Source organism: Lycorma delicatula, chromosome 1, assembly GCF_047948215.1.
Source record: "Lycorma delicatula isolate Av1 chromosome 1, ASM4794821v1, whole genome shotgun sequence".
NCBI lineage: Eukaryota > Metazoa > Arthropoda > Insecta > Hemiptera > Fulgoridae > Lycorma > Lycorma delicatula.
In genome coordinates, this window is record NC_134455.1 from 189,039,087 (window position 1) to 189,056,190 (window position 17,104).

The following is a 17,104-nucleotide window of genomic DNA, read 5'->3' on the forward strand; positions in this document are numbered from 1 at the left end:
AACTTTGAAATGCAATTAAACATTTTTTTCTTTAATTTAAAGATAATCAAACTATACACAAATATTTCAAATAGAAGAAATTTTAAAAATAACCTGCTAATTATAAAAGAAATAAAAATATTCTAAAAAAGGCTTGTAACACTCACAAACAAATAAAAGTCTGCAGAAATTATGTTATTCCCGTATATAAATAAAGAAAATGTTAATGTAACCTAAATTATCTAACGCGATTAAAACAAGGAAATTTTATATTTTTAAACTAAAACCATAAAAGAAATATCAAAGTAGTGTAAAAACACCTGAGCATTCAAACAAATCATATTTTTCATAGGTTATCACAAGGCGTGTATAAAAAAAATTTAGTAGTTTTTTTTTAATGTTAATTTAAAAACTATAGTTGAACAAAGCATAGAAAAGAAAAAATGTAGCAGCTGTGGACTAAAGTTGAATAAATTAATGGAAGGCTTAGTGTATCTTAAAACCATCCTTGAAGTTAAATAAAAACTATGAAAGTATCAGTTTAATAAGTCCAAGGATTCTTGAGTTTTAAGTAACCATTACTACAAGCAAAAAAATATATACACACATACAGGATGTCTCCATAAAATGTTTTTCACACTAGTATAACTAGTATGCAAACAGTTATGAATATATAGCAAAATTTCATTCACCAAAGTCTTAATTTATACAAATGTAGAAGCTTGTCGGATATCAGAAGTGTTCAAATTGTTGGCTGTGATTGTCCAGGCACTGCTGATAACACTGGTTGATGGAATTGCAAACCTTCCTAATCATATCAAGTGGTAAAGAAGAAATTGTGCTTAATTCCTGTGTGTATATATATATATATTTATATCTGTTTAAGAATTAATTATACTTGTATAGCAATTTGCAATTCTATTAATAAATTAAGAGAAAATAATTTTAAAAATGGTTAGCCTCCATTGTTTAATTTTTCTAACATTAATTTAGTCTTGTATACTATGTTATGTTATATCCCTCTTAAATTATTGCATTTTTAGTTAAGTTTTTATTTATATTGTATTTGTAATACTAATAAATTTTTAAATTATATATCTCGTACTGTTTAAGAATTAATTATACTTGTATAGCAATTTACAATATTTTATTTTTCTACAGTATTTTGTTTTTTTAATTTATCTAGGCGAGGTGGTGCTGGTTTGTCAGGCATGGAAAGAGATGAAGAGGAGGAGTCTGTTGAAGGGGAACAAGATGGACCACCTGTCAGACGGAAAATATCTAGTGAATTTTCACCATTAGCAGTAGCCGATAATTGGAGTTCATTTATGGGACAGAATATAATGGAACTGTTTAGTGACACCAGTCGGAAAGGAAGTTCATCTAACTTGCAACCTCTGGGTAATCTGTTCAGTTATATTAGTAATTAGATTTTTTTTTACTTACCTAAAATAGAAATCTTTTTTACTGCTATTTTTAAATGTATAAAAAACATAGTTTTTATTTAATTATGAAAAATACATATTAACCTACTGAAGTACACTGTTATAACAGTATTCAAATTCAATAAAGTTACTGTCGTGTATTTGAACCATGCTTCACAGAATCACAGATGACTCCAGTGATTGTAAACAGTTTTCTTTCATGATAGTTAAGTTTCATTGAAAATGCAAAAAATTATGTTTTAGATCAGGTGAATAAAGCTGATTTGGAGAAGTAATAATTTTCTTACTGGACAAAATTCATGAGATGGGATATTTCCTATAGCGTTATATCATTGTTTAGTAGTAAACCATTTTTTTCTGATTCTTGAGTTTTAATATGAATGACCAGTAGGTTGCTAGTCTGTAACTAAACACAATATGTTTCAAATGATCCTAATAAACACATTTTGTTATTTTTATTACATAATTAGGAAAATCCATATTTAAATAAAAAGAAACAAGTTAAATTTCAAGTGCAAAAAGATGTGTTGGATACTAGGAATTCAGAAATTTTATTAAATAATAATATAGTAAATAGAATAATTTTAAAACTCTTTTGGATTAAAGGATTTAGATACAGTTGTGAGAACTGCCAGCAACATTAATCTTGACAATAAACATTGTTTAAAACAAAGTTGAGAGATACATACATTGCCAATTCAAATAACAGAGAGGTTTGCTAGATTATTGTTTTGCAAGAAGCGCTGATATTCACCAAAACTTTCTTGTACACCTATTGTACTAGATGAGACAGGTTAACACAGTTTAGATTGACAAACAATTGGCCCTAAATCTGTTTCATAATAATAAGCAAAAAGACTGAAGTATAATCATGTTTGTCAGAAACATGATGCTTGTATTTTTTCAACTTATATTTAATTATCTTTTTTATGTTGAATGAAGTTATACTTTTTTTGATTTAGGTTTGTAGAGGAGGGGCTGCCTCACTCATTTTATTTTATTTTATTCCACCTTACTGAAAACTTGTCTTTACTGGTTGTAAAATATGCTCTAAAAAAATTAAATAGGAGAGTACTGGGGTTAGCATCCATTTGCAGACTGCAGTTGAAGAACTTATAATGTGCTGGTGAGAGTTGGTAGGTAGTTAGGATGGTGCATTATCATGACAGTAGACAGATAATTTATAACATTAAAAAGATCTTAACATTGGTAGTCTGATTCATGAGATGAATTTAGATATGAATGTAAATAAATTATGGAGAATATTTCAGTCCTTTCATTGTACTTTTTAAGCCAGTACTTGAAAGTTTCTCTTGGCTCATTCCTACATCACTTTTGGCCAACCTATTGAATCTTTTTGTGTATATAATTGATTATATATAATTGATTTCTTGAGACTTTGGTTGCACACAGTTCAAGTTACAGGTTCATATTGCAATTGTAAGCAAGCAAGTTCATATGTTCATGCTTGGTGATTCAGAAATTTCCAAGAAGTTTACATAACCAAGCCTAGCTTTGTTCATTTATATCCAATACAATGTCAGAATCTTAAAATTGCACCTGGTACTCTTTTTATCATAACTAGTAGTCACGATTTTAAAGTATTTTTTATCATAATTATTTGTAGTATTTTGCTTTTTTTTTTGTAACATATTCAATATCCATTTTCTATAACTATAACATAAATTTACTTTATATGATATTTTTTAGCAGGGTATGTAAAATAATTTGTTATTGTTTCCATGCTAATGTAGGAGAAACATCAGCATGGTCATCACAGCAGTGTCTTTTCCCAGAGAAATTGTATCCAAAAGTCACAAGAGATCTTAATACTCCAGTTGCTTTAGAAATATCGATGACTACTTGCTCAAAATGTCATAACTGTTCCTCAGTTTTATACGATGAAGAAATTATGGCTGGCTGGGTCCCAGAGGATTCAAATTTAAATACAAAGTTAGTTTTTTAATGAATTTTTTTTTATATTTTTATTTTTAGTTGTAATTGTAGTATTTATATTATTTGAATTTTACTACAGTCATGTTAATTTTTTTTATACAATTATATATGCTACCTTTCCTGCAGAACTGTTTAACTTTTAAAGTTCATAAATGTAGAAAACTAGTTGTCTTCCATTTTGATATTAATGGCAAAAATCCAAACATCAAATGTACATTTGATGCTTGGATTTTTTATAACCTAACCACTGAGGAATTCTAACATTGCATAACTTCAGTTACTGAATATGCAAACATATTCATTTTAACATTTATAATTTTTCTAGTACTTGTCAGTTACCTGGATGTCACGCTGTTTGTTGTGATATATTGTGGTTTTATCTGCATTATTATTTATTTTTGTTGATAATTTTATCTTGGAAAATTATTATTTCATTAGAAATAATTGTTTTCCATTTATTTGCAATAACGTGATTTTGAATTGTTACCTGAAAACTTGTATTTTCTTGCTTTTGGTGTTATTTGGTTTTGCTATATGTTGTCAGTAAGACATGAAAATTTGGGATTTACCAGCCACTGAGGAAGATACTATTCATTTTTGTATAATGCTAGTAGTATATCATAATGGACATCAAGTGGTGTTGTACATTACCAACAGATGGGGGTTGGTGTTGTCGTTCAAGAGTTGCATAAGATGTGGGAATTGGTTTGAAAATTGTACTTTGCTGTTTCTGACTGTTACATATGTTTTATTTATTTATGGGTACAACAGTCATTTTCGGTTAAGTGGTATGAGCAGGAGTTGGATATATCTCGTGAAACTATTGTAGAGTGAAATAAATTTACAGGAGATTTGTGTAGAATAGTGCAGAATAAGATGAATTAGAAGATAGGTGGTCCTGGTAAAATATTTGAGGTCAATTATAGTATGTTTTTGCAGGGAAAAAGTAATACCAGTTGAGTGCTGTTGCTGCAGTAGATTTTCAGTGGTTTGTGTTGCGAGAAAGTTAGAGTTTTTCGTATGTGTTCCCAACAGATTACTTACTGCGATCTGTCATATCAATTATTGAATGAAATCCAGGAGCCAAATTTCCGAGGCATAACTATTTATTCAGATTCATTGGAGGTGATATGCCTGCCATGAAACTGAACTATGACTCAAACCAGTGAACTCAATGAAACCAACGGTGCTGAAACCAGATGACTCGATGAAATTGAGTCATCTGATTTTCAGACTTTAAGGTGAATCATAAGTGTAATTCTTTAACACTGAAACTGGCATTTCTGCGCAAACGATTGGTAGGTTGTGGGAATTGGTGAAGTAGTGAAATAAGAATCATCAGGTTATGGCATGCCATCATTTAAATTTGTACTTGGCGAAGTTTATGTAGCGGCAGCTGAATAAAGGTTATGATGTTTTTGAGGTATTTGGCAGCTATAAAGATTACTGACCTCCTGAAATTAATATGTTACTAAGGTAAATGAAAATAAGGTTTAGTTATTTTAGGTTTTACATGTGTTGTAAGAATAGTTTTTGACAATAAAATGGTGAAAAATAGGTGGTGTCCAGATAACCGACCAGTACATTTGCCTTAATTATCACTTTTTTGAACCATCTGCTCTTTACCAAATAATAATTTTATAAATAAAATGATATTCATATTTGTACATAATATATCACATAGCTTACATCAAAATCTATCCTACTTTAGGCATTAAAAAGGAACTATCCAGTATTTGCTTGGATGGATGATGGAAAACTGTAGTCCTTCATCTATTGTCACAAAATACAGGGTGATTCAAAGAAACGGGAAATTTTGAAAGTTGTGTTGGTAGCCGTGGGCAATTAGTACCACTTGAAAAGTGGCGCCAGCCTCTCTAACCTAACCTGCCATTTAGTTGTCATGGATCCTTGGAGTGGTGCGCAACGTTCATTTGCTATCAAAGCGTTTTACAAAAATAATGACAGCGTGTAGGGAACGCGTAGAGAATTTTGCCATCATTTTAATCTGGGACGGCACGACAGTGTTCCATCAGCACATGCAATTAAAACATGGATATATAATTTTGAGGAAACTGGTTCGGCAATGAAAAAGAAACCTCCAGGCCGTGAGCGAACCATCCGTACACCACAGAATGTTCAAGCTTTACAAGATAATGTCACACGAAGTCCACATCGGTCAATCCGTCGTCTCTCAGCATCTTTACAATTGCATAGTTTAAGTGTTCGAAGAATGTTAGTGAAGGACTTGCAATACCATCCATACAAGTTGCAGATCGTCCAGGAACTGAAACCGAACGATGTAGTTGTGCAAGCACAATTCTGTAATGTAATGCTTCAGAAGATAAATGATAATGAAGAGTTTGTTCACGAACTGTGGATGTCAGACGGAAGCGCATTCCCACCTCAGTGGATTTGTTAACAAGCAAAGTTTCAGATACTGGGCACAAGAAAATCCTACGCAGCTACACCAGCATCCGTTGCACAGCCAGAAAGTGACCATGTGGTGTGCTATGTCATCTTACGGTGTTACAGGCCCTTATTTTTTTTGAGGATGAAAACGGTCTTGCGATTACAGTGACGTCGGCTCGTTACATAGCAATTACTTGCAATTACTTTTTGCAATTTTACTCGCTTGCAATTATTTTTTGTGGGGTCACCTTAAAAGCAAAGTGTTCCACAGTAGACCTGCTACAATGGAAGAACTAAAGGCAAAGATCCAAGAAGCAATTGCGGAAATTCCAGTTGAGATGTTACTTCAAACCATCCATCAAAGATGTTATGTTAAATGAACAATTTAACGAAGAGACTTCGTGAGTGTTTACGTAGAAGAGGAGGTCACCTGGAAGATGTCATCTTTAAAAAATAAACTAAAATGTATGTATCCTAAAATGGCAACATTTGTACAATTACATGAAATAAAATTCATTTTCTAAAAAAAACTTTTCATTAACGTTATTTAATTTTTTAAATTTCCCATTTCTTTGAATCACCCTGTATATAATTATATAAAAAAAGAAGTTGTTAAAGTTCATATTAATAGTTTTGATTTATAAATGTATGAAACAAACGTAAAACCAATGTCATGTGATAAATAAATACCATAAATAAAAAAATAATGTGGAAAGCATTAATGGAAACTATTTAAGCATCTTAGATGAAGATGCAGATTTTTTTTACTAGAATTATTTTATTCATTAAAGATAATCATATTGGTTCAATAAAAGTTATCTTAATACATAGAGATAGATAGAAAAATATCCACTGAATCATAGATTGATGAAAATCATACTAGAGGGATATAGAGGGATAATAAGGCTTTTTCCTCACATGCTGAAGTATTGAGTTAGAGATTATGTAAAAAGAGTTCTGTTAACATCAGTGATTTAATCTACACAGATAAAAGCATCGTTTAATTTTTTTAATTTTGAAAATAAATTTTTTAATTTATTATTTTTAAATATCTTTCTATTTGTTTCCTTAAATAATTAATGCATGAAAAAGATTCTCATTACTTTAAGGAAATTTTTTATCAAGGTCCTAGTTAGTTTTGTGCTGAAGTAATCAATGACATGTAATTTTTACTAGAAAAGATTCTGGTTAGACTATCAAGTATTTACTTATGTCATTTTAAGACTTTTTAAAGTATCCGTTAAAAAATAAAATTTATTTTAATTTCACTTTAATAGATATTATCTTGAAAAATATAAAAAGAAGTTACTTTTTTTACACTTTTGCAATGTTTCTTTTAAAGTTCAAGCAAACAAAAAATCCCAATCATAAGATGTGTTTCAGAAAAAAATTTTGAACTCAAAATGTTAACTTCATTAATCTTTTAAATCTTCTAAAATATCATTTTTCCAAATAAGTATATTTAATTAATTTAAGTTGGAAAGGAAAACATTTCCTTAGAAACATATATTTTACTGACAAAAAAATCCCACTTACTATACACGCTCTTTTAATGCACACTCCTAAGATTTTAAATAAACACAACGTACAAAAGAAAATTTCTGCAGTTCTGCGCAAGAAGATAAACTTTTCGTTATTTTATTGTGTTCTCTTTTGCCTTGTTCAAACATTTACCTAGCCATCATGATCCTCCTCAAAGTAGATAATGCTACCTAAATATTTTAAACAATATTGCTAATAATAAATACTACAGATAAAGAAACATCAACATTCCAACTTACAGCATCATAAGAAATCATACTTAACTTGCCCTGCTCAAATTTTTCATCCTTAAATTGAATGTAATTCACCAATTTTAATCAAATTTTCACATGTGCAACTACAGCAAATATAAATTTCTATCTAGTAGTTTTGGAGATTTTTGAACCACAAAATTTTATACATAGACCTGTAAATAAATAAGGAAACCATAATTTAAAGTGAGTGGTATTTTCATACTCCTCATTCCTCAAAACATAAAGAAAATTCATTTTCATCCCCACTTCCATCTTGCGACCAAAAGTAATACCATACTTTTCTTTGAAAAGTTTGTAACAAAAAAATGTATCTAACAGATCATTCCTTGATGGAATTTAGTTGTGTATAAGGAGTCAATTTCTCACATAAGAGTTGCAGAGAAAGCCCAACTAATTGGCGCGAGCTACCATATGTTTAGTGTGTCTTATGTATGTCTAGTACCATGTTAACCAATTGATAAATTAAGAGTATGGTTTGAAAAGGGAAAAGGGTTTGCACATTTTAATTTAAAAATTAATTGATTTCATTTAATATAATTGTTTAATTTAAATATTTCACATATTTTTAAAATACATCATTTCATGGATTTTTCTTTTTTTTATATTATAGGTGCCAATTTTGTGATAAGGCAACTGTGCCGTTCCTCAGTGTAGCTGTTTTGGACTTCAGAAACTCACCTATGTGTACTGCAGGTAGCAGAGAGAGCTTGCTATCAACTGATAGGCTGTTCCCTTCTTCTCCCCTTGGTATGATTTCTTTATCCTAATTACTTTAAAAAGTTTATTTTTTATAAGTTATCAATCTACTGTTATGTTCTTTTTTAATTAGTCTTTACATGACAGGAGGTCAGTTGATAGTGGCTCATTTTAGTTTAGTTGTTTTGCTTTCTATCTTCTGAATGTTGAATAGAATTTTCTGCCTTAAATATTATGTGCAGATGAAGTTTTTCACATCGTTCTAAACAAACTAAGTTTACATCCAGTTTCAGATAATTATTATTTCTGTTTTATACCCTTGTGTAGCTTTTACATAATTGTATTCTGAACATTTCACTCTTTTATATAGATCATTAAAAGTGATATTTTTTGCATAACATATTTACAACTACTAAACTCATTTTTTTTTATAATCTCTGATAACCTTTATGTAGCTTTATTCTTCTTCCCTCAGTGAACCCGATTTTAATTCTGTTGCTTATTTATAGCATCTGTTGTTTCTTCACCCTAAGTTCATTCATATTGTTGCCTTTTTTCTTCTCTTAATACTTCTAACTACCTCTATTCCAATTGATATTTTTTTTACAAAGACTTTTAAAAAAGTCTTTTGACTGTAACACTGCTTTTATTTTTCAATCAGAAATATATGACAACTAATTTATAATTATGCATGGTCGTATCATAGTTTTTTAATCTCTTTTTGAATCTTCTCCAATTATCTACATTAATGGTTTTCTAGTGGATTTTGTTTTTGGAGTGTTGAATGAAGAGCATTCACCGCTCTCAATCTGTTAAGATCCTATTTTAATTGTATGATGGAACTATCGATATACGTGCTGTAGCTGTATTCATTCTATAATTTTTTCCATCTAAAATTAACCTTAAACTTCTCTGGTCATTTAATCTAATTAAGTAGTAGCATTTGATATTGACTGTGAATTACTTTTCCAGATAATTTTATCATGTAAGCTTAATTCATAAGAAATAACTATTCATTGTAATTTATGTGCACAATAAATTTAAAAATAATGAATTGAAATATAGTATTGAAAAAAGAAAGCTTTTATAATATTTATAACCCATAAACATTTAGAAGATTGTTTGACTCAAGATTGGAAAACAATTATGTAAAGTACTAATGTGAATTTTTTTATATTAAGTTGTAATTTATTAGTAGCTGTTTGTTTTAACAGCAAAAAAGATTAATGTATGATTTATGTAAAAGAATTCTGTTTTGTTAACAATAGCCTAATTTAAATAATACAAAAGATAAAAAGATTTCATAATAATAGTAATACAGAAGTGTATGACAATATTTTAAGTGAACTACTACTAAGTAGTTGTCAGTAATGCATTATGAAATTATTACAAGCTAATATGAGATAGGTGGGGTGGATGAAAGTGAATTGCATGTGTATTTTACAACAGTAAGTATATATGTCATGAATAAGATTTATTAATACAGTTAGTCAGTCGTTTATCTATAGTCAGCAAAATCTTTATCTTAGTATATAGAAGTTATCATAACCTTTTACAAATAATTAAATATTTCATTTAATTCGTGAAAGATAATAGTTTTTATTGCTGTATTATATTCAGGTAGAAGTTCGTTGTCTGTGAACTCAAGTCAAGGTGCATGCACAGAAGATGAACCAGCTAGTTTTGAACCAATAACAGTTCCATATTTGAATCCATTAGTTTTGCGAAAAGAACTGGAATCTATTTTATATGCTGAAGGTGATACATGTTTAACACATTCAAAATTTGTTGATGAACATCCTATTATTTATTGGAATATGGTAAGAATGTATAATTTGAATCATTCAGTTATTTATTTACTCAGTATGTATATTTACAGATTTTTTTTCTTTAAATATAATTTATACTCGTATAAAATTAATTAGAAGATTAAATTAACTTCATTTCCAAATTGAAATAATTTCAGTAAGGTAATGGAATTTTTTCTTTGTGTCTGTTTAGTTTATTTGATGTATGTTTTAATTTAATATCTGCCTTGTATACTCGTATATTAATTTGGAGATAGCAGGTACACACCATTACCTGCTGGTTTTTGTTTTACTATAGGTCTGTGTATGTACATATACTCTTTCTTTTTGAGATAACTACAAACTTTGATATAAGTTGAAGTGACCAATTTTATGTAATTAATTTTACAAGTTTTTATGAACGTAAGTTATAAAAAAATACTCTAACTTAACTTTTATTAAGATCGTGCCTTTTAATCCATAACTTTGTGTTATTTTGTATCGGGTTAGGTTAGTTTTTCTGTTAAATTTTTAGATTTGAGAATTGTTTTGAATATCATGAAATGTTTCCAATATATATATATATTTTAAATAAACACATATTTTTTCCTTGTTTTCTTATTTACTGTAATAATGAGTGTCAGATTTGCCTTAAAATTTATTCAATTTTTAAGGAAACAATCTTAAAATTATTGTCTTAAGGGCATAAATATCACATAACTTAAGTATTACTGAATTGCTAAGTTTTACAACATTTTGCATCCATAACTGTTGTTTTGCACATTGTTGCTGAATGGCTTCGACAGTACATGGCACTTTAAAACCTTATAGTAGCCCTGAGAAGGGCTGTTGTCGCCAAATGGCTTCAACAACTCGTGGTAATTTGAAACCTTGAGGTAACCCTGAAAAGGGCTGTTTGAGGTTTCTGGAATGGTGGCCCTGAAAAGGGGAATTATGGCGTTAGCTATGAGAAGAGCTCTTGAGTCCGGAAGCTGGTCTCCGGCAATGTCTACTCGGCTGTAGTTGGAGAGTTGCGGCTCATCCATTGAAATCAGACTGAGCATCCCCTCAGCAGCAGTTGGGTCTCCACTACAGTGTGGCAATGGTGGCTCCCAGAACCCTGCAGTGTCAGATCAGTGTCGGTTGTCTTCTGCCGGTGTAGCCGAGGTGGTTCTCCTTGAGCAATCCCATGCTGGGCCAGCTCCTGCTGCTGAATCCACTGGCCAGGGCAATTGAAGCCCGGCAAGCTGGGACGGGAAGGTAACTTCTGCACCCTGTGGCATCCTCGACAGGCCAGTTAGGCCTGCTGCTCCAGTGAGGATATTGGCATCTGCCAGGAGGTCCTGCATTGAGCCAGCCAGGGAACTTCATCTGTCTTCTCCAGGTGGGAGGTTACCGACGAATTGAAAATTCACTCTGGTGTTAGCTTTTTTATTGGAGCCTGCAAGTAGTGGGAGATCTGTGCAATCACCTTCCTGGTGGGAGTGATGCTTGTGCAAGCATATATGTATACTGTATTTCTGTTGACATCTAAGCTGCTAGCATTGCATCCGCTGATATTAAGCTAGACCTTATGTGGTAACAATATATTGGTCAACATTTAGGTTATAATGATATAACTACTATTTATACCACATGTTGAGTTCTTGTCTGATACATTTGCTGTTATGATGAAAATTGACAAGTGCTTATACTGGTACAGGTAATGCACTTTTCATAAGTTTTTTTGTGAAAACAGTCCAATCATTTTGCCTGTCTCCCTCTTTGTGTAATAACTAAAAATAACACAAGCATATAATATGTTATTATTTCTTTCTCTATTTATATGGAAATCATCATCAAATGCATTTCTGAAAATGTAATTTGTGTATTTCGACCAGTACATAAGCATGTAGTAATGTTTTGGAAACACTAAAACAAATTCTTTTGTTATATCAAATTTGTTAAATTGATTTTACAAAACAACTATTTACATTTTTAAGTTTGTGTAGTGTAGTGTACATTTATGTGTGTATATGCATATTTCAGGTATGGATATTCCAAAGGATTAATGTTTCGTCACATCTACCTGGACTTTGTCTGAATTCAGCTAGTGTCATTAATAATAGAGAAAAGTCTTCATTTCATCCATCATGGGCTAATGCTGATCATAATAATGTTGTTATTCGTACGCTTTGGGATAATCCAAGACTACATGAAGAGGTCTGTTTAAAAAAATCAGTTTGTATGGTTTACCATTTTTATTTGTGAACTTATATTAATCTTATTTCCAGCTGTTCACTTTTAGCAGAGCCGTTCTTTCTGTAGATTTCAGAATTAGTTTCAATGCATTTGGTTATATCTTTTCCAGATTTAGACTCTTGTGAATTTTTTCGACATAAATCTATGTTATGTTTATAATGTAAACTTATTCATATAGTATAGATGCAGTTGGAGAGTACTATGATAAATATCCAGATCGAGGAATACCAAATTGTAAAAAGTTTAAAGTCATGGTAGATATTTTAGGGAAATAAATATGCTATTTCAAAACTAGTAAATTTAATTCAAAACTACGATTCATGAGAAATGCAATTAGCCTTATAAAAAAAATCTTTTGATTTTTATTATCAAAAATCATAATCAGTAACTTTAATCATAAGTAAATATTTTGGTAATAAATCATTTGCAAAGAAAAGTTGTTAATGTAGTTTTTATTTTTTTAAATTTAATTTTTTTTTAATGTGTATTTAGATCAGTAATTAAATGTTTCAACAGTGAGCCCTATGAAGAAGATTTTTGTTTGTTTGAAATTGTTTTTTTTTTTTTCTTTTTGTAATGTGGTTTTTGGTTTTAATTAACATGTTTGTGAAACTTATATTTATTTTCTTTTTTTTAACATATATCTCTTTCAGAATTAAATTTTTTATAAATTTTTATTGGTAATTTAATAAACTTCACAAACCATTATTTTCATACACTATTGGAAATAACATGAACCTATTTTATGCTAATTTGCAAGTCAAAACAAGTTTACTTTACCTTTGGAGCAGAAGTCGGTGCAAAATATTTCACTAGCGATAATAATCTTAAAAACAAAAATGGACATAGCAATCGTTTTTGTTATATTAATATCCCAGATCATCTCCTTAATTACTAATTTTGAATCATAAATATATATATGCCCTCGAATAAAAGTTACATAATAATACCTTTCTTAAACAATTTAGGCCTGCATGGTAGTAATTTGGTAGTTTATATTTATAATTGCTTTTCAGTAAAAATGCTCTCAATTTCTTAAACTCATGCATACTGAAATTGGCACAATACTCTATAAATAATACTCTTCACACAATATGTCTTATTTCGCTTACATTTGTTACTTGTTTGCTATTTTATTTCTTTTTTAAACTTTTATATGTATTTTACATTTTATTATGAATATTATTAAGACAAATTTGTACAGTGACAGAAACCTGATCCTCTGTAAGGGAAGCCTTGTGACGATCATGGTCACCACACCACCCCTCCATTTCTAGCCCTGATGAGCTTTAACATAGGTTGTTTTTTAGACCAACATAATAACACAATACATAATACAATAACACAATATCGGTTTGGCCTCTTGTCAGGATGCCACTGATACAAGTGCCTCAGCAGACATTTACATCAGTGTATTTACACAATCTACTATCACCATCATATGGCCTTTTCCAGCCCGGACCACCTACTATAGTTTACAACCAAAAACTATTAAATAAGCAGATTCACTGAAGTGCAATCCTTGTGCCTTCCTTTAACTCAAGATTTCACACAAAAACTCTTCCTATATCTAACTTCATTTAGACAGTGCACTCAAAATCATTACTTATGTAATACTATCCTCATACCAACAAAATAAGTGTTGATTGCAACAATGACAATTTTCTCCTTCAATTTAACTTTCTCAAAGTCCTCTGATTTACTTAAAAATCAAGAAACATTCACAAATTTAATAAGCCTCTAATGAAAATATACCCTATTTCTCTCTGCTCTGGTCCACTTTCAGGAGCAAGGTCAATGCATATACTCTCCCACAACACAACTCCATCACAGAGTTCTCTGCACATCTATTCTCATCCTAACAATAAATATCCCAGCTAACCTGAGCTTGATGCCTGTTATTTAAATTATGATTTTACCTAATTGGATGGAAAGCACAGAATGTTGGTTTGCTTTCAAGTCCTTTCCGATGAAAGCAAGAAGCCATCAAAATTATAATTAAATATAATATATTTATAACATTTATAATATAAATGTTTGACTTGGAAACTAAACATCAAGATCCTAAAATCAAACCCTTGGAATTTTTCAAAAGAAAATTTCATACTTTGAGAAATCAACAAGCTTCTATATTTGTAAATCAAGCCATACTGATAAAAGAACACTTGAAGCATCCTCGTAGCATTAAGAGTAGCTAACATGTCCAAATCTTATACAGTTACAGAAAACCTCATTGCCTGGTGCAATTTATATGGTCATTGGTTTAACTGGTGGAAGATGCAAAAAAATTGTGCTTTCTAACAAAACAGTAAGAGGCTGCCGATGTTGGTGATCAGATAATTCAGCGAGTTAATCCAAGTGAATTTTTTAGTATTCAGTTTGATAAATCAACAGATGTGGCAAGCATTTCTCAGTTCTTATGTCTTGTGAAATATGAATGAAATAGGTACAGATCAATCAAGAAAAACATGTTAGTTTTGCAAATTAATACCTGGTCATGCAACAGGTCAATGTCTTTTTGATGTTTTTAATGAAGCTACTAAAAACTATAACATAGATTGGACAGAATATATTGTAGTATGTAGTGATGGTGCAAAGACAGTAACAGGAAAGAAAGTGGATTCCTGAAAAAATTAAAAGATATTCTTATGCCAAGGGCGGAATGGACGCACAACTTCCTTCAAAGACATGCTCTTGTTACAAAAAATCTGCTGGAATATCTCAAACAAATTCTTTGTAAAGCTGTAAAAATGGTTAATTTTATTAAAATTTGATCATTACAGAATAAGCCATTTGCTAAAGTATGCAATGAAATTAGCAAAAACAGTCTCTACTCTTTCATACAGAATTCAGATCATTAACATGGAAAAGTGTTAACCTGGTTATTGCAATTGGGAGAGGAATTAATAGTATTTTTCCAAATGCCATTCTCATGTTTATTACAGAATCATGAATATATATTGGCTGTTGGCTTACTTAGCTGATGTATTTTCACATATAAACCACTACAAGGACATAATAAAAACATTTTTATTAATAATAGACAAAGTTCATGCTTTCATTAAGAAGCTTTATATCTGGGTTATTCACCTTCAAAGCAAAAATTTTGATATGTTTCTACTCATGTCTGATTACATTGAAAACAATTTGGATGAAGAAGACACCATAATTTGCTACAGTGTGGATGGCATGAAGATGCATTTGCGTGAGCTAAAAATTCAGTTGGTGGAATATTTCCCGAAAGTAAAAATGATTTCTCAAAGAGATGAGTAATGAATCCATTTAGTGAAATTGTTATTGCAGCTGATAAGTTACCAGTTGAGATTCACAACCTGCTGATAAAACGTTACACCTATAATTTACATCTGAAGATTTAGATATGTTTTGGCTTAGATATGTGCTTTGTAAAATTAATTACACAAAATAATTTTCTAAGATCAACTTTTTTTTAGTTAAGGGTAATCTTCTAAATATCTCTAATTCCTGTTTATATATAAACAACAAATTGTTTTTGTTTTACTCACCAAACACAATAAGAGAAAAACCTAAAAAAAAAACTAATACCAATAGTAGAGTTTCACAGGATCCCACATCATCAGTCAGTACATAATCCCAAACTACATCAACAAATAACAAAAATGAAAACTAAACTTTTATTAAATTTTTCTCATACTGTGTTTGGTGGTCAAGTTGTTTTTTTAAATATAATTTGCACACCGATCAGTATGTTGATGAATTATGTGAATTTCAGAAAGTTTAATATATATATAGGAATGAGTTAAATTTGTAAAATATATTTTGATTAGGGTAATTTTTTGTGACAGCATAATTAGCAGTGGTAACACTGCTAATCATGCCTCTGAGCAACAGTGGGTGTGGCACCAAGCAGTTTGTTTAGTCCGAGCAGCAATATCTTTTTGCAAGAATAACACATCTTTATTGTTGTGAGTTACTGCGAATCAAAATCGTACGTGAATTGTCAAGAAAATTTTTTAAATGCTTTTCCAGATGCTAATATGCCAAATAAATCCACTACATGTCGTTTATTTAATCATTTTCAGGATACAGGTAGTGTACATGATCGTAAGTGTATTGGATGTCTTAGTGTTTTAACTGACGACAGTCTGCTGACAATAATTGAAACACTTCTTCATTCTCCAAAAAAGTCTCTTTGAAAACTTTCTAACCAGTATGGGCTATCTTACAGAAGTGTTCATAAGATTACTAAAGTTCTAAAATTACATCTGTACCGGATTAACGTAATTCATCAGCTCCAAGAAACAGACAAGGAGAAACCATTGCAGTATTGATGGTGGTTTAGAAGTTTCAATTGAAATGACATATCTGTTCTAGACAAGGTCTTTTTCAGCAATGAAGCTTGGTTTCATCATAGCGGATATGTTAACAGTCAGAATTACAGAATATGGTGTTCAGCCAACTCACATGTGTTTCATGAATAGCCATTACATTTGCAAAAAATTGGGGTATGGTGTTGTGTAACTCATCAGAGAATTGTTAGGCCTATTTTTTTATCAGAGACCATCACAGCTGAACAGTATCAAGAAATAATCATGCAGTTTATAACTTTGCTACATGCTGATGAATGTGATTGCTGGCTATAACAAGATGTAGCAACATATACAGCGGCGAACAGTAGTTTGTAATTTCTTTGCGATTTCTTCGACAACCAGATAATTTCTCTTGACCTATGGCCTCCTCATTCACTGGATCTGATTCCTCCCAATTTTTATTTGTTGGGCTTTTTGAAAGATAATGTGTACTCAAATAACCC

General features: G+C 30.6%; 1 protein-coding gene across 9 annotated transcripts in view; it reads left to right on the forward strand.

The window, feature by feature from the left end:
• Crag (DENN domain-containing protein Crag) overlaps positions 1 to 17,104 on the forward strand; it is a 213,106-nt gene that overhangs the window by 165,775 nt on the left and 30,227 nt on the right. For all 9 annotated transcript variants that reach the window (XR_012756753.1, XR_012756750.1, XR_012756754.1 and 6 more), the window contains 5 exons: positions 1,166 to 1,380; positions 3,179 to 3,377; positions 8,199 to 8,335; positions 9,905 to 10,104; positions 12,100 to 12,273. Coding sequence is in view for 5 of the 9 variants with exons in the window: in XM_075368648.1 (XP_075224763.1) it covers positions 1,166 to 1,380; positions 3,179 to 3,377; positions 8,199 to 8,335; positions 9,905 to 10,104; positions 12,100 to 12,273 (925 nt within the window). In the remaining 4 variants the exon portion in view is untranslated. The remainder of the gene's footprint in view (positions 1 to 1,165; positions 1,381 to 3,178; positions 3,378 to 8,198; positions 8,336 to 9,904; positions 10,105 to 12,099; positions 12,274 to 17,104) is intronic.